This window comes from Staurois parvus, unplaced genomic scaffold (genome assembly GCF_062004578.1).
Source record: "Staurois parvus isolate SC_StPar_1 unplaced genomic scaffold, SC_StPar_1.0 ptg000011l, whole genome shotgun sequence".
NCBI lineage: Eukaryota > Metazoa > Chordata > Amphibia > Anura > Ranidae > Staurois > Staurois parvus.
The window spans coordinates 36315303-36343162 of NW_028317807.1; the positions used below are offsets into that span (position 1 = coordinate 36315303).

At 41.3% G+C, this 27860-nt stretch overlaps 1 protein-coding gene across 3 annotated transcripts; it reads left to right on the top strand.

Moving 5' to 3' along the window:
• Positions 1 to 212: 212 nt before the first annotated feature.
• RAB17 (RAB17, member RAS oncogene family) lies at positions 213 to 25143 on the top strand. 3 transcript variants are annotated; one of them, XM_089672420.1, is made up of 6 exons: positions 216 to 609; positions 8380 to 8529; positions 10057 to 10208; positions 13904 to 14029; positions 17489 to 17582; positions 23359 to 25143. In XM_089672420.1, the coding sequence occupies exons 1-6, from the start codon at positions 588 to 590 to the stop codon at positions 23478 to 23480; spliced, it is 666 nt and encodes a 221-aa protein (XP_089528546.1). In that variant the 5' UTR covers positions 216 to 587; the 3' UTR covers positions 23481 to 25143. The 3 variants fall into 3 exon arrangements, with proteins under 3 accessions (XP_089528548.1, XP_089528546.1, XP_089528547.1); XM_089672421.1 differs by lacking the exon at positions 216 to 609 and adding an exon at positions 1406 to 1507; XM_089672422.1 differs by lacking the exon at positions 17489 to 17582 and having other exon boundaries at positions 213 to 609.
• The last annotated feature ends 2717 nt before the right edge of the window (positions 25144 to 27860 follow it).

Consider the following 27860-nt stretch of genomic DNA (forward strand, 5'->3'; position numbering starts at 1 on the left):
AATTGTCAGGCAATTCAGGGGCTGATTGTGAGTGCTCCCTCTGGCAGTGTGTGTGCAGCTGCTCGGCTTCCCTTTCCTCTCCCCATACAGAATTTCTGTTAAATTCTGTGTCCCTGGTGTATCCTCAGCAGGATCTGGTCTGTGCTATTAATAGTGATGGCTGAGCCTGTGCCCCATTGGTTGTCATAATGCTGGTGGTTCTGAATTCCCCTTCCCTTTGCTTCTGTCCTGTCAGGGACCTGAGAGAAGACATCTGTTGCTAGTTGCTGCCGACCTCAGGAGGAGAGGAAGAGACTCCTGGCTATGAGGAGGGGAAGGTGGGGCAGACAGTTCCAGAGCGTCCTGAGCTGTAATTGTTAGGACACAGCCTCCATGGGTGATACAGACCGGGAACCAGCCACCACGGACGGAAGTACATCACTGCTTGGAAGAAAAAAGAACTACTGAAGGGCATTGCCAAGACCGGTGGCTGGGGGAATAGGAGGAATAGCAGCCACCGGCCTTACAAAGAGGAAACCTCTGGGAATTAAAAGTCTGATTTAAAAATCATCAGCTTATTACAGAGCAGCTACTGAGTTAACAGGAAGATGGGTGACATATTCAGTAAAGGTAGGAAATCAGCAGCTAGGACACGTATAAAAGTTTTTGCCTGGAGTTATGCGTTCAGCGAATTGCTTTCCAGATGATTGGTGGATTTAAATACATGTCTAAATCTACCCTGAGAGCCTGTTCACACCAAAATGCAGTGCAGGAAAGGCACGTTCCATGCTCGTTTCCTGCACTGCATGTGAATGTGCTACACTTGTTCAGGGGCGGACTGACCATTTGGAAACTCGGGCACTGCTTGAGGGCCCGTGGTCAGTAGCGGGCCCCATGAGATGCCCCTGGTACCTTTTTCATAGGCTTTTTTGAGTTTGGGCAAGGACTCAGGGGCCCCATGATCCCCTATTGCCCGGGGGCCCCATGAGTTGTCAGTCCACCCCTGCCCTTGTGTGATGCATGCAGGTGCCATTATTTGTTACTACCATCCCAAACTCATCCCGCAAACGCAGAGTTTTTTTGGCCATCAAAACACATGGTAGCACAGGTTTAATGCAGTGTGATCTGAAAAATAGGGCTTTTGCTATTTCTTATGCGTTCCCCTGTGTTCTACAGCCCATTCAGTTGAAAGGCTGTCAAAAAGAGACTGAATGGGAACACATGGGGAGATGGACATATCAGTGTGAAACAGCCCTAACACTTTATGGAGTTGTCAGAATTTCAATTGTATGATAGAGTTCAGTAAAGGTTATCTACAGTATGTAGATTTATTGAAGGAACACACTTGTAAGAAATTGTTTCAGAATTACGACATAACTGGAATCATCTGAACCCTCCCTTATGGACTTTACACCTGCTAAATTACCACTAGTACATGTACTGTAACAGTGTGGAGAGTACGTGAAGACATTAATGTGGCCCACTGGCTGATCCACTAGACAATGTGACTGGTTCCAGCACAACACAGGTAGGATGACACTTTGCATTTAATTTATAATTTTGCAGCCAGTTTAATTCTACAGGGAGTTTTAATATGCTGCCTTCAATAAATAAAAGGGTTGAAAACACATAATTTCATCAGTAGGGCTCATTTTCACATAAATGTCATAGTATTAATTATAGCAGGACAGAGTCCCTATGCCATCAGACATGGGACGACTACCCAAACGATACCATGTGTTTATTTTTTAGAAAACAAGATGTATTGAGGGGAATTTATTATGCACAGCTGCTCCAGATTCTGGTTGCTCCAGTTTTAGTAAATCTTTTCTGGAATTCATGAATATAGAAATGATTCTGATAATGTGAAAATTGTGAAATTTGCAGTTGTTGTGATATGATCAATATAGTAAATATTGTATGCTTTTATGACATATTACTCAGCTAACCTGCTCCATATACCCATTCTTTTTTCATAGCTATACTTAATGAGGTTCTTTAACCTGGAAAGAAAAAAATAAAAGTCAACAGCTACAAATACTGTAGCAGCTGACTTTTAATAAAAGGATGCTTACCTGTCCAGGGATCCAGCGCCATCCTCACCCGGTCCGGTTTTTAGCCTGTCTTAAGATCCCCAGTGGCAGCATATTTCCTGTAGAAATCCGGGCACTTTGTGAATGGTCATGCAGTCTTCTGGAACCTGTGAAGTGTCCCAGAAAGCAGCAAAGGTGGGGGAACGTCTGCTCGATTTGCCAAGGCAATCCAAGCGGAAGTGGTAGTGGGTACCTTATAAAAATCAGGCACCTGCTCCCCCCCAAAAAAAACTTTCATGTGCCAAATGTGGAAGGTGGGGGTGGAGGAAGAGTGCATAAAGCATAACTTCCCATTTAGGGTGAAGTTTCTGTTTAAGACAAATTATTTTCATATTCATTTATTTTACCTAAACAGCAGGATGACCAAGTAGGGATTATCTGTAAAACAGAGTTTATAGAAATAATCCAGATAGTTATTTTCCAAAAGAAGTTTAACAAGTGCAAATATGTGTGTGGTTATGGTAACATTTTTGTCCTTATGAATACATAGGGGTTGGTTTACTAAAACTGGAAGGTGCAAAATCTGGTGCAGCTGTGCATGGTAGTCAATCAGCTTCTAACTTCAGCTTGTTCGATTAAGCTTTGACATAAAACCTGGAAGCTGATTGGTTTCTATGCAGAACTTCACAAGATTTTGCACTCTCAAGTTTTAGTAAATAAACTCCATAGCAAGGGAGGAAAGAGTCATATTTAAAGAGAATCTGTCACTTTACCTATTCAGATTCTTGTGAAATCTCTCCCTCCCCTACCTATTTACACTTACCTTTGATGAGTTACTGGCTTCTTTCCTGTTGCCATATACAATAGAAGCCTATTGGCAAGGGGGCAAACATAAAGTAGTTGTGAACACACAATGTTATAGACAGTTTCAAATATAGTTATAACTATTCAGGCACCATAACTCTTTTGCTTAGTTTCAAAAATCATCTTTCTTACCTTTTTTCAGGTTTAAAAAGTTCTGCCATGTGACCTTGCAGCTCTTTTTCCAGATAGCGGGGGCAGTGTTACAGGACACTGTGCATACACACAGTGTGCCTGGATTCCATAGTCTGTTCAGCCTGAGACAAGATGCAGACTGTGCTTGAGCAGGGGGCAAATTCAAGAGACAGGCTGTGATTGGGAGGGGATCTGTGCCAGAAGCAGGCTGTGATTGGGAGGGGGTCTGCATCAGAGGCAGGCTGTGATTGGGAGGGGGTCTGCATCAGAGGCAGGCTGTGATTGGGAGGGGATCTGTGCCAGAGGCAGGCTGTGATTGGGAGGGGGCCTGTGCCAGAAGCAGGCTGTGATTGAGAGGGGGTCTGCATCAGAAGCAGGCTGTGATTGGGAGGGGGTCTGCATCAGAGGCAGGCTGTGATTGGGAGGGGATCTGTGCCAGAGGCAGGCTGTGATTGGGAGGGAGGCATGGTGGCTGAACAAACAGCCCAATGTCTAATAGGAAAACTCACCACCGCTATAGTCCTTAGAGAATGGTGATAGCTACTGATGCACCAAGTTAAGCCTCCTGTCCCCCATAATAACATTCAATAGAAACCGGCACACAATCCCAGGTTTACATTAAATAGCTGTTATTTGACACAGGAAAAAAAACTCCATGCATGCTTAAACGCTTATGCATTTCAGTCCAAACAGGGCCATACATTATACAATTTTCTTGCACAATTTTCCTTTAGATTTACCAAAACCATACAATATGAGGTCAAACCTAAACACTTTCAATTTGTAAGCAACCAGGCAAGCTCTTGCACTACATAGTTGAAGGTAAATCTAAAGGAAATTGAATAAAAAAATTGTATAATGTATGGTCAGCTTTAGTCGTAGCAAAAATGAGTTCATTGCATGTATTACAAGAAAAGTGTGACATATTGAAGCAAAAACAAGAACAAAATAACACGCCCCAAGAACAAAAGAAAAGAAAATAGGGGAGACAAAAGAGAAAAAGAAAAGTGGCAGACAATCTGTGCAAATAAGTTCTGCTTTAAGGGCTCATGCTGACAGACATTATTTTCCAGTATTTGGCTAACATTTGGAACTTGCCTTAAATGCAGCTCAGCAAAATCTTATTGACTGTAATTGAGCAGTATATGTAGCGTGCCAGAGGCTGCATCTGATCTGCTTTGTGTTGTGCTGCGTTTGTTTGGATGCAGCATGTCATATTAGGGTGTTATTGAACTTCAGGTAAAGCAGGTCAAACACATCCTTTTCCTGTTAACTGCTTTTCCATTGGAATGCAGATGCATGCATTTGAATAAACAACAGTGTTTGATTAGAACTCCCCTTGGCATGAACCCTTAACAGAAATCTACATCTGTGCTGCACCTAAAATTACAGTCCTATATTTAACTACTTGCCTACTGGGCCAATTCTGACACCTTTCCCCTACATGTAAAAATCTGCAGAAAATGACTTAGAATACCTATATATATGTACAGTATCTCACAGAAGTGAGTACACCCCTCACATTTTTGGAAATATTTTATTATATCTTGTGTGACAACACTGAAGAAATGACACTTTGCTACAATGTAAAGTAGTGAGTGTACAGCTTGTATAACAGTGTAGATTTGCTGTCCCGTCAAAATAATTCAACACATAAATGGTTCTAATGGTTAGCACTTCCGCCTGGCAGTACTGGGGTCGTTGGTTCGAATCCCCACCATGGCACCACCTGCCTGGAGTTTGCACGTTCTCCCTGTGCCCGCGTGGGTTTCCTCCGGGTACTCCAGATTCCTCCCACAATCCAAAGACATGCTGGTAGGTGAATTGGTTCCTGTCTAAATTGGCCCTAGTATGTGTATGTATGAATGTGAGTTAGGGACCTTAGATTGTACGACCCTTGAGGGTTAGGGATTGATGTGAATGTACAATATATATGTAAAGCGCTGCGTAAAATTGACAGCGCTATATAAGTACCTGAAATAAATAAATAAATAACACACAGCCATTAATGTCTAAACCGCTGGCAACAAAAGTGTGTACACCGCTAAGTGAAAATGTCCAAATTGGAAAAAAAAGTCAATATTTTGTGTGGCCACCATTATTTTCCAGCACTGCCTTAACCCTCTTGGGCATGAAGTTCACCAGAGCTTCACAGGGTGCCACTGGAGTCCTCTTCCACTCCTCCATGACGACATCACGGAGCTGGTGGATGTTAGAGACCTGGTGCTCCTCTACCTTCTGTTTGAGGATGCCTCACAGATGCTCAATAGGGTTTAGGTCTGGAGACATGCTTGGCCAGTCCATCACCTTTACCCCCAGCTTCTTTAGCAAGCCAGTGGTTGTCTTGGAGGTGTGCTTAGGGTCGTTATCATGTTGGAATACTGCCCTGTGGCCCAGTCTCCGAAGGGAAGGGATCATGCTCTGCTTCAGTATGTCACAGTACATGTTGGCATTCATGGTTCCCTCAATGAACTGTAGCTCCCCAGTACCGGCAGCACTCGTGCAGCCCCAGACCATGACACTCCCACCACCATGCTTGACTGTAGGCAAGACACACTTGTTTTTGTACTTGTTTTTCAGATCCCCAGAGAGTTCTTTCCCATGAGGTGCCATGTTGAAATTCCAGTGACCAGTATGAGAGAGTGAGAGCGATAACACCAAATTTAACACACCTGCTCCCCATTCACACCTGACACCTTGTAACACTAACAAGTCCATGATACTGGGGAAGGAAAATGGCTAATTAGGCCCAATTTGGACAATTTCACTTAGGGTATACACACTTTTGTTGCCAGCGGTTTAGATATTAATGGCTGTGTGTTGAGTTATTTTGAGGAGACAGCAAATTTACACTGTTATACAAGCTGTACACTCACTACTGTACATTGTAGCAAAGTGTCATTTCTACAGTGTTGTCACACGAAAAGATATAATAAAATATTTACAAAAATGTGAAGGGTGTACTCACTTCTGTGAGATACTTTATATATATTAATAAAGAAGCTACACTGCAAGTAGGTTGCAACCAGGGGCGGACTGACCATTTGGATACTCGGGCACTGCCCGAGGGCCTGGGGTCGGTAGGGGGTCCCATGAGATGCCCCTGGTACCTTTTTCATAGGCTTTTTTGAGTTTGGGCAAGGACACAGGGTCCCCATGATCCCCTATTGTCCGGGGGCTCCATGAGTTGTCAGTCCGATCCTGGTTGCAACTATTACTTCTTTCCTGAATACTCTATCAAAAATTGTACAAAACTATTTTTGGTACCCAAAGAAGCTACATTCTCCTTTCCTACACTGGTAAAATGACAGCAAGTGTACCAATTGGTCTTGGAACCTAAACACTTGCCTTTGGAATACTTCATATGTGTTTATTTTTAGAAAATAGGGTGGTTTACACTCATATTTCTCAAATATGGGCATTGATATGTGTGTAATGAGATTTTACATTTACCTTTCAGCCCAGGTGAATGGGGCACAGGATTCTGTACTGTGCAGTAAGCTGCCACATTCATGACAGCTTCCCAGCTTCCCAGCAAAGACATGCCCCACTTTGCATACATATCTCTGACATACCTCTCTACACCATTTAAGTGGTGGTCTTAATTACCAACAATTTCCTAACCTATGAACTGGCATAATTCTTTAATCTGTTAGTCTGTTACTGCAATAGCATTAGTGGGTAGTTAAAACAACCTGATCTTGTCACCCATTTCAGAAATGTTACTGAAACCGGCTCAAACGTTTGCTTGAATTCTGCACAGGTAGTTCTAAAGGAAACTTCCACCAGAAAAGTGGCATCAAGCCTTTATTAACCAGTTCCCGCAGGCCATACGCATATATGCAACATCTTGATGGGGGGGCTTTAACGCCAAGAGGCCAAATATATTCTCCCCTATGTAAGTATTTTCCTGTGCCGAGAGCACATGCCCTGCGTGCTTGCAGCATAGTTACCGGCAGGTATCAGAAAGCTCCCAATCAATACTTGTGATCTGGAGCTTTACGATGATGTATGATCATGTGACCGTTGTTACTGCCAATCACAGCGGTCACATGATCGGAATGCCCACCTTGCCTCCTGGCATTTAGAACCTCTTAAAGGGCTGAGAGGCGGTGGTGAGAAGGGGTTAGAATCTCCTGATTGGGGTGTGTAAACCACAGCCTTTTCACATCGAGGAAGCAAGTGGAGAGCCTGGAAAAATTAAAAACAAGCCTAAAGCTGCATCTTTTGGCTGCAAAATACCAATATAAAATATTTCATATCTACCTTACCAAAAAAGCTTTCTTTTTTTATCCTGACCATAATAAATAAAGCAATGAACAAACTAGTGTACACTTCCTTTAAATGTGATGCTTCAGGGCTAGGACAGTGCCCACCTCCCCTAACCTCTTCATTTTTAAGTGTAGCACAGACCCCAAACTAATATTGCTGTTTGTCCCAGGTTCTATTCCCTATGGGGTGCACAGCCAACAGACACACAGCAATTTCTCAGTCTCTCCATGCAATAACCAGGCAGAAAGTGTCTTTTTAGGGTTTATTGTTTGAAGAACTTGGATAGGGTATAGAGTGAGCCATGGGATACTCCAGAACTAGCGCATACCTTAACTGAGGACATTCCCTGGTAGTAATTAACCTCTTTAAGGTGGGCCTCTAGTGCAAGAGGATGTGGACATATTGCTTCAGGGGCATCCCACACTTGAAACAGCCCTGAGCTAGCAAAACTGGAACAGTCTCTCAAAAAGAGGTCAAGCAACAGTTTTGTTTAGGATCTCTCTCAGACTTCTACTCACTGTGTACATGTATACATGGATGCCTCCTTCCAGTACCAGCCAGACTTTGTACCGTTAGCCTCCAGGCCAGATCCTAACTAGACTTTTTCCAGACTGTTCTCAAAAGCTTCAGCAATAGACCCCCAGCTCTCCCTGAGCTGGGACCTCGATGAACCACGTGCAGTCTTCATTTAGGTAGCCCAGGAGGGCAGACAGTCCCTCCAGGCTGGGTCTCTCTACACAAAAAAAGGATCCTGCTGTTCTAGGCCCCAGACTATTTATGCATGCCTCAGCACTCTTGACCAGGGATTGGCTGAGACTGCATGAATATTCAGCCCAGGGTTTGCCTCTTTCAACCCACTATGTTCCAGATCATTCCAGAATACTGGGGGAAGTAGTTGAGCCTGTAACTGGCAGAACCCAGAACAGCCAAACGCAATCAAATTCTGCTCTCCTGACTACCGAGGAGCTAAAAACTAAATTTACACAAACCTATTAGCAACCTAACTAGGAGGGTGCTACATAAACATAGGTGTGACCTAAAGAATTAATAGCACACAGCTTGATTGAATGATCTTCGATGCATGGTCTGTTGCTTGTAGGAATGGAACATGAAACGGATATTACTCCTGAGGAACCGGCAGTTTACATCTACAAACTGGTGCTACTGGGAAGCAGTGGTGTGGGAAAATCCAGCATAGTTCTCAGATACTTAAGGGATGAGTTTCGGGATACTGACTGCACTACTGGATGTAAGTAAAACATAAAAGGCTTTATTTAACTGTATGAAAGTAGATGTGTCTAAACTACCATTAGAAAACAAATAGATCCTGCCCATTTTTTTACCTGTACTAATAGAATGGCAGGTTTTTCTGGTAGCTAGGGACTAAACAGATACTTCTTCTAGCCTATTGATAAATATAGCTTATCTGTAGCACTACCCCCTTGGGGGTTGCTAACAATTTGGGTCTTTATAGTCCTGCACAACCAGGCAATCTGCATTTTCCACACAAGCTTGCATCCAGAGTCAGAAATCAGTCCTTGAGCTTTTGTTTTGTTTTTTGAACTGGGATAGGGTTAGGGGTGTATAGGATGCCCAAGGGAACCAATAGCTGAGGACAATCTTCCTCTAGCTATTCACAAGCTTCTCTTCTGCAGCACACTCTCTCTTGGAGGGCTAGCCAACATCTGCACCACCCCAGACCCTAGCTGAAATTCTCCTCTTCACCCAGCAATCTGGAGGTTTTCCTGAGCAGGGGATCTGGCTCCTGTCCCTTTAAATAGGTGAACAGTCACTAGCAGAGAGCTAATCTGTTTTTTTCTATCCGCCAAGAAGGTGAAGGTGTACTAACTCAGATCCTATCCTGTACCACTTGCGGGTTGGCTGCTGCTACCAGGCCTATCAGCTGGGCTGCTCCTTCCCTGCCATAGAGGTGGACCTCACTCAGGGGGCCAGTGAGTTCCGAGTTTTCTGCCTTTCCAGCTCCAGGCTCAAAGGCAGGCCCCATCCCACTAGGCCACCTGGCAGCCTCCTTCCTTAGCCTCGCATCTTCCTCTCTCACTCTTCCAACTGACTCCTCTCCTACACTCCTGCCACTGAGCAGGCTCCAACACCTTTAAGGGTGTCAAGCCTCTTGCCAACATCCTGTTGGAGATTGGCTAGGACCCCGCAAGAGTGCAGCCAGACACTTCTTTAGACCCACCCACTGCCTCTACGGCCTTCCCCCAAAAGCCCTAGATCAGGCAGAAATTCCAGAGTGGCTGGTGTGCAGAGCCTCTCAGCCCTCACAATTTGACCCCTCTCTTGCTTTTACACCTGGGCTGCTGCTAAGCCCCTGTCTAACCATTGGGGTCTAGCTCCCCCTAGCTAAACTAAAAGGACTAAAACTAAAACTTAGGGAAAGCTAAGATGCTACATACTGTTGTACCTGTATATTAAAATATAGTGAAAAAGTAATATAACTTTGTACTATATTTTAATATTTAATGACAATTTTTTTTCTCTTCATAAAGTTATGTTTAACTGTAGGAATATTTTGAAAAAAAAAAGTAATGCACCTAAATCTGAATAAACTTAAAGATTATTTCTGAAAGTCAGGAAAATAAAAAGTATGTCCAAATCAAACATTTTACATAAAATAATAATATGATCTCTTTATTATCCCAAGAAAAGGTTCAAAATATGGAGATTATTAATTATAAATGAATTTAAGATATCACGCACCTTTTTTTCCACCATATATATTTGTTATTAATTTTCTTTTGTCTTGATCTCTTAGGTGCATTTTTCGCACAAAGAGTTTACCTCCAGGGCCAACCTATGAACTTTGAGATTTGGGACACAGCTGGGCAGGAGAGGTATCGCAGTGTGTGCCACCTGTACTACCGTGGTGCCAGTGCTGCCTTGCTGGTTTATGATATCACTTCCAAGGTGCATATTATTCAGGTTTATCACTGATCCTTCTCAATAATATTCATTCTAAAAATGAGAAACTCACATAATGTTTTTGCAACGAAAATTAGAAATCTGCAGAAAGAAAAAATGTGTTTTGTATCGATTCGTTAAGTTACTAGTTTTATTTCACTGCATTTGTATCAAAGTTAATTTAGTTAAGTTTCATTTCTTTTATTCGTTTTCAATCGGATTCATTTTTTTTCCAATAGATTGGAAGTATTTGAATTCCGAATTCATTGTGAAGAATAGCTATTCGAAATTCAAGTTTTGGAAGATGGCTATATTCTTTCTATTTTATTCAATTCTATGCAAAATTAAAATTTCGGAAGATGACTATATTCTTTCTATTCTATTCTATTCAAATTTTTATTCTATTCTTTTCTTTTATTTTTCTATTGTTTTCTTTTCTGTTATTTTATTCAGTTTTACTCTACTCTAGTCTTTTCGAAATTTGAATTTTGGAAGACGGCTATATTCTTTCTATTTTATTCTATTCTATTTTTTCTAATCTATTATATTGTATTCTATTCTTTTGTGTTCTATTCTTTTCTTTTCCTTTCTATTGTATTCTTTTATTTTCTATTCTATTCTGTTTTGGGTTTTTTCTATTCTTTTTAAAATTCGAATGTCAGATGACGGCTATATTATTTCTATTTTATTCTATATTATTCTATTGTGTTTTAGTTTTTTCTATTCTATTCTATTATTTAATTTTCTATTCTATTCTTTTATTCTCTATTCTATTCTATTATGTTGTATCCTACTCTTTTCTATATTCGAAATTTCAAGGACAGCTATATTAATACTAATATACACAGTCTTTGAAGGAAATCAGCAATATTAAGCACCATGCTTACATTTCAAATTTGTTTTCATATTCAATTTCATCTTTAAATTTATTTAAAATTCAATTCTGATTTTGATAATTCGTTATTTATGATGACATATTGTCTCAATATTTTGGATTTGTTTAATTTAGTTTTTTCAATTTTATAATATCTGGCAGCCCTGGGTAGTCACTTGGTGACGGAAGTCTGACATTGGGAATAGCTCCCCCCTTACTCTGTTAACTTGTTATGTGTAATATTTCAATATTTTAGTTCCCTTACCAGCTAATAGGTGCAGGATGTAGAAGTGCATGAATGTACACATGATATCTTTTCTATTATCACAGCTGAGTGTGGAATTTTAATGGTGTTGATATTACTTAATGTGGAATGTGGAAGTCTACAAAACTTACCTCTACTTCAAGGGTTTGTCTGGGTGCTGGTTTTCTGTTGTGATGGCCTATATGTTCAAGTTGAACGTTAGTTCGACTGGAACATTGGCCGTTTGCGTGTTTGGTGAACATACAAATGGCAAGGGCATTCCGTGGGCTGTAAGCCCACTGCGTCCCTCAATGCACTGTGCCCTGACAGTACATTGTGATTGGCCAAAGCAATGCACCAGGCCATAGGTCAGGTGCAATGCTTTGGCTAATCACAACACATGATGATGTCACGAGGGTCACCCCCACCCCTTGTGACGTCATCACACTATTTAAGAACTGTCATCCCAGCGCAGCTGTCAGATGGCGAAAGCCAGCATAGGGTGCGGAGCGTTTTTTTTTCTGTTTTCAGGTAGGCAGTGGTGGTGGGCATCGTGATTGACAGTGCATCTACTTTATAGGACATTTTTTACATTTTTGTTTTTAATAAAGGGTTTGTCAAAGACTGTTCCCTGTCATTTTTCCACTACACTTTTTTTTTGTGAATAGGTAGCAGTACCACGTACCCCATACTCATTCACATAGGGGGGACCGGGATCTGGGGGGCTTCCAGATTACGATAAGCCCCCCTACCCTCAGATCCCCACAACCACCAGCTACAGTTGTGGGGAAGAGGCCCTTGTCCCCATCAACAAAGGGGACAAGGTGATTTTGTTGAGGGCATGTGACCTGGTATGGTTCAGGAAGGAGGGAGCTTGCTCGTTCCCTTCCTTTCCTGACCTGCAGGGCTGCATGCTTGGATAAGGGTCTAGTATGGATTTTGGGGGGGATCCGCACGCCATTTTTTAAAAACTTTGGCTTGGGGATTCCCCTCAAAATCCATACCAGATCTGAAGGGCTTGGTACAGATGGGAGGGGCCCCCTCGCCTTTTTTTTTACATTTATTGGCAGGCAATACCAGCAGTTTTTTTCACATTCATCTGTCAGCGGGGAACCCTATTGATATCTGAAACAATAAAGAATGTTTTTAGTAGCTGTGCGGTATCTTACCATATACTCAGATGCAGTAAGATACTGTTTAGTGAATTGTCCCCTCTGTTTGAAGTTCGCTGTCAAGCTTTTGTTATGTTCAAATGTTCCACCGCAAACCGAACAGGGGGGTGTTTGGCCCATCACTAGTCTTCGGCTACCACTGATTGGCTAATGCTGGATGACGTCACTCCCACGCATGCACAGAAGTTCAGTCACCCAGCACACAGGTGCCAGAATGTAAACAGAGATGCACATGTGCAGTCCATGTACATTTTTAAGAAAACTGCAAGCAGGCAGGTTTATTTTATTGCAGAGGGGGCATTGTGTGCCTCTATTTTAGGTTTTAGTTCCTGTCCTACTTCAGTAATCTAAGCATTGAAAGTGTAATCTCTACAACTGACCCAGTTATGGTGAGATAGCCTAACTTACAGTCCAGTAGGTTAGCAGGCAGTGACCCAATCCAAATAACATCCTGCAGATTGTTGAAAGCTTTAATCCAAATAACTTGTGCTGACCATAGGTACGGAGTGAGGAAAGGACAAAAATTATTTAAAGACAAACAATGCACATGTAAAATGATAGCCCCACTTTATATACCAAAATGCAGATGTAAATACCTTTTTTAAAAAAATGCAAAATCCAAAATATATTTTTTTATACTTACAAAGAACTTGCAAGAGTCATTCATAGTTGTTTCATCAATGGAGGAAGCATACATGGCAGAACTTCTTAAAGATGTATTTAGTGAATCCTGTCAGTTGATCACTGTCACATGACTGCACTAAATAGATTGGAACAAGCATGACTTTGTCCAATACACTTTACAGTGAGTAAATTTGTAGTTGGCAGATCTGACATTACAACTGCAATGTGTGGACCTATAAGTTTGTATATATACCTATAAGTGAAAAGCATTGCTGGTAACACACATACTGTATATCCAGAAATGATTAACTAGCATACTCTAAAATGGCCCATTCTGAAGTTATATACATTACTTCCAGCTTATATACAATATTTAAAATAAAAGTTAACAATTTAGAAGACAGTTATGGGGTTATTTACTAAAACTGGAGAGTGCAAAGCCTAGTGCAGCTCTGCAGAGAAACCACTTAGCTTCCAGGTTGTTTTGCCAAAGTTTAATTGAACAAGCTGAAATTAGAAGCTGATTGGTTACCATGTACAGCTGCATCAGATATTGTACTCTTTACGTTTAGTAAATCAACAAAAAATGTCCTTTTAATGTTTGAATGTTGACTTATCCAACTAAATGTGCAACTGGTACACTTTAAAAAGTTATTTTCATTGCAAAATAGTAGTTCTCAGTGAAGCAGATGTCATACAATACATGATCTTTACATATCCTAATTTATATCCTGTTTTATATTTGTAATGAATTAATAATCACCCTTTTTGCTCCCATCTCACCCAGGAAACATTTAAGAGGGCTCAGCTATGGCTTCAGGAGCTACGGAAATATGTCTTGAGTGAAGAAATGGTCATTGCACTTGTTGGAAATAAGACTGATCTAAATTCAGAAAGGAAAGTTTCACATGAGGTATGATTTGTTGCAGCAGAAGAATGCAAACTGGTGCATGAGTATATGGCATTTGGTTGTGTGACTTATGTACTATGCTCAATGTGCCTGTGGAGAGCTGCAGCGTGATGCTGGCAGTCCAGTAAAACTTAGAATTTGTACTGAACAGAATGCCAACGTTACAAACACCCTGGTGGGATAATGCCACTAGGGAAATAACTCACAGTTCAATACAGTCAAATGTGGCTAAGGAGAGGTGCCAACAGCATCTGTTTCAGAGGGTGAAGTGCAGCCTGGCCAGTTTGGTCACAAGAGGAGAGGATCCTTTCCAGGATAGTGAGTCCCTAGCCTGTCTCTTCTTATCAGGAACCTTTCCCTACCGTTATTTACTTTCCCTAACAAGTGGGATCTCTCTTCCTACATCAGCCAATCACATAATGCATAAGGTTAAATAGACCCTACTGACCCAAGAGGGCCGAAAATGGGCAAATAGCTGCCGTGTAGCCAGCTGAAACTTTGCTTCAATTGATCCAGGAAACCATAGAGAAACCAGGTTCCCCTAGGACTTCCCCTCCAGGCTGTGGTACCATTCGGTTTGAGCACCACCTACAGTAGAGAAAATAGACTGCACCTGCCTACATACCCTTGGCAGCATAGCATTACAATGGATTGTAATTCCAAAATGTAAAACACAACTTTAAGGGCATTATAAATCCTTTACCTGCATCTTGTATTTTTCACCTGCTTAAGATATGCATTCATCATGTAGATCCATGGTGTCATTTATTGCCCTGTACACACATTCTATAGATAAATAAATCTACACATTCTTTTGTCTGTTTGTGTTAAAATATGAGGCATACGGCATGGCAATACACAAGCAAATGCAATACCTCTGTGTAACACTTTCTATGAAGAAACTATATATCGCACAGTCCCTGAGTTTTTCAGTCTAGTGGTCTGCAGGTAAAACCTAGATATTAGATCTGAATCAGACACAAGCAGGCAAAGCAATAGAGGGAAAACATGTGTCTACATCACATTAGCACTTCCACATTTGTAATGCAACGCAGAGAAATGGTGAGGCATTGGTTAGACTCACATGGACATAAGAGAATTGATCAGCCATGATATTACAAACTGCAGTCAAGACATATGACTCCATCATCATTAGGTAAGACAAACAGCACAGGAAATATAACTAATACCTGGTTAAAACAATAAAAACATTTGAAAATGTACAACACCTTTAAAGCGACTTCAGCAGCAACCATAACATTTCAAAATAAACAGGTAGAGATGGTAGACACTTTGATTTGTAGTTTCATTTGGAAGATTTAGTATATATTGGAAGCATCATTTTATGAAGGTCTACGTTAGCTTAATATGCCTCCTGTTTGCATGTTAGGGTTACAGTGTGTCAATTTGATGGGGATACTGGATGGACTTGTTGGTTTACTCTGTATGGCTGACTATTTGAACCATTTATTACTGTTTACGTTGGGCTCCATTGGGATCTGTGGAACTTGCAGTGCTTTGGAGATTGTACTGATCTTTTGACTTTTGGCTGGGCTATTTACCTATTGCACCCCTTGTGAGGGTCAAATGTTCTTTGGCTAATTTTTCGTTCCTTGGCTGCCCCTTCTGGAAAGGATGTTACATTAAACGATAAGTTCACCTTTTTGGTAAAAAATAATACATGCACTTTTTTTGCAGGTAAAAAAATGTGCATTTATTATTTTTTGCTGCAGGAGCCTATAAAGCATTGCACCAGAGATCAGTAAATCACTGGTACCATGCAGGTCTCCTGCAGACCTATCAGTATATCTGATTGCCTGTATGGGATGTATGAGCAAGTAGATATACTGACAGGAAGCTTCAATGATCTACCACGGTGCTCCTTAGCACTGTGGTAGCTCATTGAGAACTACAAGTTGAGAGCCACCATGGCTGCTGTGACTTGTAGTTTCTCATTCACAGATTTGACAGCTAGCAGGGGGGAGGAGGGGGAGATCACCAGCTGGCTGTCAAAACGGGGGATCGGCGGGGAGTGAGGGACGATGCTTTCATAACATAACCCTGAATATGGGTGTAATATGTAACATGTTATGAAAGTTGAACTTATCCTTTAGCCTTGGTTCACACTGATGCAGTGCAGAATTCAAAGCGTTTTCAGTGCGAATTCCACTCTGCATCAGAATCGCACCCCGTTCATGCGAATCGCTGTGAGTGTGTATGTTATGTTAGCAACACCCTGAAAGCGGTCCACAAAACGTGGTACAATGTGCAGAATCAGATCACATAGGTGTGAATACCTATGTGATCTGATTCTAGTGTGGACCCAAAAAAGGTTCCTGCATGTTTTTGGTTTTGGTGTGGTGCGAATAGAGCCATACAAAATATATGACTCCAATTGCACCGCACACAAATTGCATGTGATTTGCACAGGAATGTGGTGCGGTTCCTGTGCGAGTCACATGTGATATACTGTATCGCATGTATGTGAACCAAGGCTCAGTCTTGTTCTAGCAAATTATATATATTTGTGGTTTTAAAAGACCAGGTTCCATTATACTGACGTTATTCACATGTGTTCCTGATGAAGATGTTTGTACATTCAAAATGTCTTGAGCTGACATGTGGATTGCAAGATGGAAAAAGATTTGTACACCCTATATGAAAGTATTGGACATTGTGTTATACATGTTTTTAATATGTGTACAATAAACATTATAGTTTAAAGTGCTTTTGGTTGGTAAAGGTCATTTGTATTTTCACTGCCCTATAGAAATTGCAGGTGGTAACCCAGTGCTTGATTTTTGCTGAGGAACTTGTGATTGGCAAACTAGAATGTTTGAGGTTTAGGACCCTCATAGTCATTTATGGGTAAGTGGAGGCACCTGAAGATGCCTGATTTTGATACCTGAGGGTAGTTCCCACTTATGCCGGCCATACACGGGTTGAAATTCGACCGATTATTCATCCGAAAATCAGACCTAAGAATAATCGGCCAATTTTCACTCTTAGTGGGTTAATGGCACCGGCCAACTTTCGTGGTTCCTCCCTTTTTCGATGATCGGCATGTTGGAAAATTCGTGAAAATTACCGATTTTCGACTCGATGGTCAAATCGTACAATCATTTTTCCAAAAAGAATATGCGCATGAGCCGTGATCTGGAAGGAACAGAAGTTTTACCTTGTTTATGGGGTGAACTTTATGACTTGGTTGGCCGATTTTCGAAATCATTGATGGCACCATTGGATTACCGAGCCAACGACGTTTTCGATTTTTGGATAAAAAAATTGTTTGGGATTCGACCCACGTATGGCCTGCATAAGTTCTGTGTATGATTAAGACGATAAATGCCAGTTTTGCTCTAATTTTCTATTCCATGGCACTGTAAATCATAAGATACATTTCTCTATGTACTGTACATATATCAACACATAAACTCTTTCAGTGTATTATGTTACTTCCAGGATGCTCAGGCTTTTGCTGAACAGGAAAGACTGCTGTACATGGAAACCTCAGCAAAGACAGGAGAAGGAGTGTGCCAAGTGTTTGAAGCTGTGGGTGAGTATATACTTGATGAGACCACAGATCTGTAGTTGGCTATAGGTAACAATCAGGTGCGCAAGTACAATACAATCATTAGGCAGTCATTTTGGGATTCATACAGTGAACAAAATAAGTATTTGATCCCCTGCTGATTTTGAATGTTTGCCCACTCACAAAGAAATGATCAGTCTAAAAATCGAATGGTAGGTGTATGGTAAGAATGACAGAATAGCAACAAAAAAAAATACATGTCTAACAAATTATGCACTGATTTGCATGTTCATGAGGGAAATAAGTATTTGATCCCCTTCACAAAACATGACGTAGCACTTGGTGGCAAATCCCTTGTTGGAAATCACAGAGGTCAGATTTATTTATTTATTTCAGGTACTTATATAGCACCGTCAATTTGCACAGTGCTTTACATATATATTAAACATTCACATCAGTCTCTAACCCTCTAGGGGTGTACAATCTAAGGAGATGTTTCCTGTAGTTGGCCACCAGGTTTGCACACATCTCAGGAGGGATTTTGGCCCACTCCTCTTGGCAGATCCTCTCCAAGTCATTAAGGTTTGGTGGCTGACGTTTGGCAACTCGAGCTTTCAGCTCCCTCCACAGATTTTCAATCAGATTAAGGTCTGGAGACTGGCTAGGCCACTCCAGGACCTTAATGTGCTTCTTCTTGAGCCACTCCTTTGCTGCCTTGTCCATGTGTTTTGGGTCATTGTCAAGCTGGAACACCCATCCACAACCCATTTTCAATTCCCTGGCTGAGGGAAGAAGGTTCTCACCCAAGATTTGATGGTACATTGCCCCGTCCATCGTTCCTTTGATGCGGTGCAGTTGTTCTATCCCCTTAGCAAAAAAACACCCCCAAAGCAGAATGTTTCCACCACGTTTGACAGTTGGGATGGTGTTCTTGGGGTCATAGGCAGCATTCCTCCTCCTCCAAACACGGCAAGTTGAGTTGATGCCAAAGAGTTCGATTTTGGTCTCATCTGACCACAACACTTTCAACCAGTCCTCCTCTGCATCATTCAGAAGTTCAGTGGCAAACTTCAGACGGGCCTGGACATGTGCTTTCTTGAGCAGAGGGACCTTGCGGGCACTGCAGGATTTCAATCCTTGTCAGCGTAGTGTGTTACCAATTGATTTCTTGGTGACTGTAGTCCCAGCTGCCTGGAGATCATTGACAAGATCCTCATGTGTAGTTCTGGGATGATACCTCACTGTTCTCATGATCATTGATACTCTACGAGGTGAGATCTTGCATGGTGCACCAGACCTAGGGTGACTGACAGTTGTTTTGTGTTTCTTCCATTTGTGAATGATTGCACCAACTGTTGTCACCTTCTCACCAAGCTGCTTAGCGATAGTTTGGTAGCCCAGTCCAGCCTTGTGTAGGTCTACAATCTTGTCCCTGACATCCTTGGACAGCTCTTAGGTCTTTGCCATGGTGGAGAGTTTGGAATCTGATCGTTTGATTGCTCCTGTGAACAGATGTCTTTTATATAGGTAACAAAATGAGATTAGCAGCACTCCCTTTAAGAGACTGCTTCTAATCTCAGCTTGTTACCTGTATGAAAGACACCTGGTAGCCAGAAATCCTGCTGAATGATAGGGGATCAAATACTTATTTCCCTCATGAACATGCAAATCAGTGCATAATTTGTTAGACATGCATTTCTTTTAAATTTTTTGTTGCTATTCTGTCTCTCAGTGTTACAATACACCTACCATTCGATTTTTAGACTGATCGTTTCTTTGTGAGTGGGAAAAATATTCAAAATCAGCAGGAGATCAAATACTTATTTCCTTCACTGTATATGAAGACTATTCGTTCTGTAGCTGGCCATAGATAATAGTCAGATGTTCAAGTGTATATACACTACTCTATATAGACTAGTGTGCTTGTATCGCCCAAACATGCACTTCTCTGCCCCTGGAGACAACCTCACCTGTAACCTGTCCCATCTTTATCTCAGGGTAACAACATTGATTGGCCTGGAAAATCCAACAACGACAGTTGTCTTTTCCCCAAAGAAGGGTCTGCTAGGAGTGACTGCTCTGATTTTAAAGTGTATAAAAACCTAAGTACAAAAATGTAATATATTTCAGCTTTCATGTTCTTGGATAAGGTGACTGCATTTGTTTTCTTTCTTTTTTCCGCAGCCTTTTTTTCTTTAATTTTCAGGTGGTAAGCCTGCCAGTAAAACATTTCCTGTCCTAGGGTGACAATGCTCCTTCCCTGTAATGTATTCATTAAGGAGAAGTGTTGTCACCTTAGTCTGCCTGCTTCTGATCTGGACTACATAACACCACCCCCTTCCCTCATTTCCACAACAAAGGAAAGAGGTGTTCTGTGTTCCATGGAAAAACTGGGTAGGGCTAATGACACAGCTTGGAATTTCACTGCAGCACAGGCAGAGTGCAAAGGAAATTAGAAGCTTGCTGGATCTCTGGTAGGGTCAACAGATATTCTTTGTGACTGCAGCAATGTTGAAGAGACAAAAACATAGGGAAACATACTTGTAATGTAGAGATGTAATGAATATGTTTTTATTTAGTGTTTTGCCCCGAAATATACTTTAATCTACTAGTAGATATAATAATCATTGCACAGTCTAGCTCAAACTGGTGCCAGTCATTTAACCTCTTGGTGCCAGTGCCTCCTGACCCTTTAAGGGTTTCAGTAGTCGGGAGGCGGGGCGGGGTTTTAAGGTCAGGTGATCGCCGTGATTTGCCGTCACGGTGGTCACATGATCAGGAAAGGTCCCGATCGAAAGAGGAGATTGGGACCTTTCCATGAGTACCGGACATGTGTGCTGGGAGCACGCAGGGCGCTCGCTCTCAGCACATATGTTTTTGTTAATTGCACGCAAATGTGCAGCAGCTCGGCGTCAAGGCCCAGACACCGGGAGTCCGCACATTTACATGCGGCCGGCGTGAAGAGGTTAATGCATATAGGTATCTTCAGAGTGAAATGACATTAGTCTACTAGTTTAAAACAAGAATTCTGGAACAGTGCTTAAAGTGTCACTAAACTCAGGACCCTGCATTCACTATATCTAGTCTCCTATAGTACACAGAACATAGAGATGCAATTATTTTAGAAAATATAAACTGCTAAATGCCTTTTCTCATCAGCAGTATATAGCAGTCTTGTGACTTCTATCAGTGTCTAGCTAAGCACTGGTTAAAGCTTGTAGGAGGAGTTTTCATTCTTCTCTGACTGTCCTATGAGGCTACATAACACCTTACTCTCTGTCTGGACAGTGCTGATTGGCCCTGTGCTGATCACATGCACTCTTCCAAAGAAAAAAAACTCTCTAGCCATACACACTAAGCTGAGCATGTTCAGAGTAACTCCTAGAGCTCTGTACTATCAGCAGATGGATTGGAGACAGTAGAATAAAGGGAGGATCAGAGAAGACCCGATCAAACTGCCTTTTTACACAATGCAGAGGATTAACCTCTTAGGTTTTACAGTGAGTATAACAAGCATGCTTTACTGCATATACAGACTGATTTTACTGTTGTGGGTTTAGTAACACTTTAACATAATATGGGTTTGTAAAAGTTTTTTTTTTTTCTGTGCATTATACAGTAGGCAGATTATGTTAGTCAGGTCTCACCCCTGCAAATGCTGTAAAATATATGGATAGCAGAGTACATTCAGTAGCTGCACTCACTGGCACAATTTTTGTATCTGTGTTCAGTTTGCTGTCAGCTATGCACATTGTAGGGCACATTCACCTGATATGGGGCTTTCCGGATGTCTTATTCACACTCCTATAGGGAAATGCTTTTGTTGGCGGACATAGGTACTTGACCTCTAAATAGATCCCAAAGCAGTAGGAGAGGGGCCCTATGCAGAACACATGCACACATACAAAGTGGTACAGTAGTCTTTACTCTTGATAGCTGCATATTTTGTCTTTAGCATTTTGCATTCACCTGGGATTTTATTCACTAATTCTAATTATATTGTTGAAAACGCCTTGATATCGTACTCTGTAACATCACTGTCTTGAAAAGTAGTCAGATCACTTTCAGAGGCGTTTGGCAGGAAGTGAGGAGGCAATGTAATGTAAAGTAACACCCATTTTAACCCCATATTTGCCGCACTAATGTGCCACAACTGCATGCAGTTGTGGGTCATTTGCGATGCGTCCCCATTCACTTGAATTGGTTCCATTTGGCTGGCTTAACGACCTGCCAAATGTGACAGGAGTGATAGTTTTTTCTGCTGGTGCAAAGGAAAGCCTCATAACCTCAGCATGTAAACACATTGTGCACTGCCTTTGCACCTTAAAGGGGATAATAACTGGGTTCTAAAAGGGAAGCCCCCAACCGAAAGGCTAAACGAGCTAAAGTGCAGCACTGGTATGGGAATGAAAATAATTTAATAAGAAAACAAGGAAGGTTTGATTTAAAGTAGATGCAAACCCTAACATAACATACATACTGTATAAGTTGCAAGGGGTATCATTAACATTTTTTCTTAGATGTACTGTTTTCACCTTATTTTTTTTACCTTTGTGGCATGGCATCTCAGTGCTATGGATCTTCTACATTCTGTTTGGATCCACTTCTTGTCTAAATTGACGCAATTCAGTTATTATTATTATTATACAGGATTTATATAGCGCCAACAGTTTGCTCAGCACTTTACAATATAACAGGAGACAATACAGCAACAATACAGTTCAATACAAGAGGGTTAGGAGAGCCCTGCTCCTTGGAGCTTACAATCTAAGAGGGAGGGGCTAGTGGTACAAAAGGTAGTAACTGTGGGGGATGGACTGGTAGGAGGAATAGAATATTCCATTATTATCTGAGGGCAGGATAGGTTTCCCTGAAGAGATAGGTTTTCAGAGATTGGCTAAAAGTGAGCAGAGTAGGCGATAGTCTGATAAATTGGTGTAGAGAGTTCCAGAGGATGGGGGAAGCTCTGGAGAAGTCCTGGAGACGAGCATAGGAGGAGCAGACAAGGGAGCTAGAGAGCAGGAGGTCGTGTGAGGAGCGGAGAGTACAGTTTGGGTGATATTTGGAGACAAGATTGGTGATGTAATTGGGGGCAGAGTTATAAATGGCTTTATATGTTATTGTTAATGTTTTGCATTTTATCCATTGGGCAGTGGGAAGCCAGTGGAGGGATTGGCAGAGAGGGGTGGCTGATATGGAATGGTTAGTAAGGTGGATGAGTCTGGCAGCAGCATTCATGATAGACTGAAGAGGGGATAGCCTGCAATGAGATAGGCCAATGAGGAGGGAGTTACAATAGTCAAGGCGAGAGATAACCAGGGAGTGAATAAGTTGCTTAGCAGTTTCAGAGGTTAAGTTATTGCGGCATGAAATTTCTCAGGACAGATTTCCTGATGGTGACAGAAATGGACCATGCCTATGTAATGTGTGTTGAAACTGCCAATTGTAGCCTGTATCTGAAGCCCGTAAGACTGGTTGACACTGCTGAAGCACAATTGGTATCACCCTATAAAAGGAAGTTCTTGAAGAAACACCTTTATGGCAGGATCATCAGGCATTATTTAAAGGAAAGCTACAGATTTCATAAGATTGAAAATCACTTTGGAAAGTACATTACCATGAAATAGTTTATATGAGGTGATTGAGTTTACATCTACTATACCATTTTTTAGTTGGTAAAACAAGTCATCACCGTATGTGTCAAGTCCATTAAATGGACACTGTCAAGCTATGGCCATCTATAATCATCTTGTGTTGCCTGTAAATTTTAATAATCTTTATACTGTTCTTCTTTCTGCAGCCAGTCAACTTCTTATCATGGACCACCATAAACTGGGCAAGACACGCAGGAGGGATACAGATATCATCATGCAAGGAGCACAGAAAACTGATGGAATACACCGATGCTGCAATTTCCAGTAGACAATTAGTCACAGCAAAAAATGTCCTGTGCAGGTTGTGGTAATCAGGTTTAAAGGATAAGTTCACCTTTTGTAACATTTCACATGTTATACCCATATTAAGGGTGAAACATGTTATGAACAGACCGGTGCCCTTTCCTCCCTGCTCCTTAATGTGACAGTTAGCAGGGGATCTTCTCTCATTCTGTGAATGGGAAAACTACAAGTTCCAACAGCCTTTGCAGCTGTCGACTTGTAGTTCTCAGTGAACTACCATTGCGCTGTGGAGCACCGTGGTAGTTCATTGAGTCTTCCTTTCAGTATCTGCCTGTCCATACGGGATGTATGGGCACACAGATACACTGAGATGGAGACCTGCATGGCACCTGCCATCTGCTGATTGCTAGTGCAATGTTTTAGAACAGTGGTTCTCAACCTTCCTAATGCCGTGACCCTTTAATACAGTTCCTCGTGTTGTGGTGACCCCCAACCATAAAATTATTTACCCAGTAATTATAATTCATGAGTGTCATTTTACCTCCAATACTGCTGCTTTCAACACAGTAGCTGCTTTTAACAGAGTAGCTGCTTTCAACACAGCAGCTGCTTTCTACACAGTAGCTGCTCTTTACACATCGGAAATATGTGTTTTCTGATGGTCTTAGGGGACCCCTGTGAAAGGGTCGTTTGACCCCCAAAGGGGTCGCGACCCACAGGTTGAGAACCACTGTTTTAGAGGCTCAAAAAACAAACAACAAAATAATAAATGCACATTTTTTTACCTGCAAAAAAGTGCATTGGGTATTTTTTGTTAAAAGGTGAACTTCTTCTTTAAAGACCCAATACAAGAGAAGCCTTTGGTGCCATAAAGGACACATATTTTAATCCCATTCTTTTCCTACATCAGACCCATTGTCCTGAGCTGACAGATAAGAGGAGAATAGAAAGATAAATTCTATTTGGTATTCATTACATTAAACTGGTGCTCCAAGAAAGGTAATTAAAGAAAAACCTTGAAAACAAGTGTCCTTAATAAAAATGCAATACCTCTAAGCAATTACAGAGAACATACACAAACACACACAAAAGACTACAGTGATCAAAAACATAATCCTAATAAAATGTATTTTTCAGTTGGTTCCTTTTTATTTTGGCTGGTATAAAATATTCCACTTGGAAAGGTGATAAAACAGAGTTTCTGATTTACAAGTGAAACAAATAAATGTAACAACGAATAATATAAAATGAAAGCAATAACAAATGAGATTTATGTTATATATGTGAATAAAACAGGAGAAATGATGGTTTAGGAACACAGCTTCATCATTATACGTTAGCTACCTAAGAAGAGCACTGAAAATAACTGATTTAAACTATAGTTGTGTTGATTGCTGGTGGTGGACTGGAGTTTAGACACAGACCTGATATATACATTAATGAGCACAAGGCAGGTTATTATGTAATAATTTATCAAAGCTATATAGAAGAAATATTTATATTTCTCTTACTCCTTCTGTACTGAAATGTATTATAATTGTACTGTCTCTCTTATATGTAAAGCACTGCGCAAACTGTTGGTGCTATATAAGTCCTGTATAATAATAATATACTGGGATCTGGCCAATACTGATTCCATAGGATGCAGTAAAATGTATCATTTATTAAAAAGGTTTCACTGAAAATAATTGGATTCTTCCTCTCTTTTCTAGCCTACATTAGAAAAAAAATAACAGCAGAACGCTGCTATGACATAGATACTTTTATATGTGTGATCTATTGTTGAACTGTCCACTGTTGTTGCTGATTTACAGGTTGGTTGAATCTCTCCTTACTGCTTGTGACAACATTGCAGGAGGCATATAAACTACCATCCTACCCAAAACAGTTTGGAGACACGTGGGAAGGGGAGAAGTGTGAAGTTTGATTCTCCCTGGTGTTTTACCAGTCTTTGGGACACCATATACAGTATATACAAATCTTCTCCCACCGCGGTCAGGATTGTGATAGGATGGTCCGGTTTCTCTCCCAAGTTACAATGAATACATGCCTAAGTGAGTTTTTTTTATATATTCCCATTGAGAATCCACTAGGAATAACATATAGAAATGCATATTGTGAACTTTCTGGTAGAGTGCATACAGGAAATCTAAAGGAGAACTGAAGACAAAAGGAGAATGGAGAGACAGATAGCATTGCTATTGCAATAAGTAGTCTGCAAGAGCTGGAGAAACAGCTGTTGAGTCTTAATGAAATGTTAAACCCCCCAAAAAAGGTTGAATTGATTGCAGCTTACTAATCGTTAAATGTTGTGGCTGCGTTAGGTTTCTTTTTAGTTTTTTTCCCTTTTCACCTGGTGATGTGGTCAGTAATACACTTCCTGTCTTGTCTCGACTCCACTGAGGGAGCATCAGAGACACCGTTGGATAGCAGCATTGCCAATCTGGGGAGAAAGTAGTGTTAGACTAGCAGATTTAGATGGACTTGACTAATAAATTAAAGTGGTAGTAAACCTGTTTTTGCGATTTTACCGACAGGTAAGCATATAATAAAGCTTACCTGTAGGTTAAAGGAATGTCTCCTAAATGTGTACCATTTAGGAGAACTTTCCATGGAGGTGATGTCACTGGCGCATGTGCTCTGAAGGAATGGCATACCGTGCCGTTCCTTCAGAGCTTTGTGCCCTGCCCGGGGTTCCCACGCACTTGCGTTGGAGTTACGTCATCATGGTGTGTCCAGTCAGACGGCCAGAGCCCACAAACCTGTAAGGAACACCAGGTGAAGATAGAAGCTCTGTCGGCAATGACAGCGCACCACTGGAGGGCTTTGTTTAACCACTTCCAGTCCGGACACTTTTACCCCCTTCCTGTCCAGGCCAATTTTCAGCTTTTAGTGCTATCACACTTTGAATGACAATTGCGCAGTCATGCAACACTGTACCCATATTAATTTTTTAGCATTTTTTTGAGAGATAAAACTTTATTTTGGTGGTATTTATTCACCACTGGGATTTTAATTTTTTTTGCTATACAGTCAGGTCCATAAATATTGGGACATCGACACAATTCTAACATTTTTGGCTCTGTACACCGTTGTGGATTTGAAATGAAACAAACAAGATGTGCTTTAACTGCAGACTGTCAGCTTTAATTTGAGGGTATTTACATCCAAATCAGGTGAACGGTGTAGGACTTACAACAGTTTGCATATGTGCCTCCCACTTGTTAAGGGACCAAAAGTAATGGGACAGAATAATTATCATAAATCAAACTTTCACTTTTTAATACTTGGTTGCAAATCCTTTGCAGTCAATTATAGCCTGAAGTCTGGAACGCATAGACATCACCAGATGCTGGGTTTCATCCCTGGTGATGCTCTGCCAGGCCTCTACTGCAACTGTCTTCAGTTCCTGCTTGTTCTTGGGGCATTTTCCCTTCAGTTTTGTCTTCAGCAAGTGAAATGCATGCTCAAGCGGATTCAGGTCAGGTGATTGACTTGGCCATTGCATAACATTCCACTTCTTTCCCTTAAAAAAACTCTTTGGTTGCTTTTGCAGTATGCTTTGGGTCATTGTCCATCTGCACTGTAAAGCGGCGTCCAATGAGTTCTGAAGCATTTGGCTGAATATGAGCAGATAATATTGCCCGAAACATTTCAGAATTCATCCTGCTGCTTTTGTCAGCAGTCACATCATCAATAAATACAAGAGAACCAGTTCCATTGGTAGCCATACATGCCCACGCCATGACACTACCACCACCATGCTTCACTGATGAGGTGGTATGCTTAGGATCATGAGCAGTTCCTTTCCTTCTCCATTCTCTTCTCTTCCCATCACTCTGGTATAAGTTGATCTTGGTCTCATCTGTCCATAGGATGTTGTTCCAGAACTGTGAAGGCTTTTTTAGATGTCGTTTGGCAAACTCTAATCTGGCCTTCCTGTTTTTGAGGCTCACCAATGGTTTACATCTTGTGGTGAACCCTCTATATTCACTCTGGTGAAGTCTTCTCTTGATTGTTGACTTTGACACACATACACCTACCTCCTGGAGAGTGTTCTTGATCTGGCCAACTGTTGTGAAGGGTGTTTTCTTCACCAGGGAAAGAATTCTTTGGTCATCCACCACAGTTGTTTTCCGTGGTCTTCCGGGTCTTTTGGTGTTGCTGAGCTCACCGGTGTGTTCCTTCTTTTTAAGAATGTTCCACGCCTAATGTTTTTGCTATCTCTCTGATGGGTTTGTTTTCTTTTTTCAGCCTAATGATGGCTTGCTTCACTGATAGTGACAGCTCTTTGGATCTCATCTTGAGAGTTGACAGCAACAGATTCCAAATGCAAAAAGCACACTTGAAATGAATTCTGGACCTTTTATCTGCTCATTTTAATTGGGATAATGAGGGAATAACA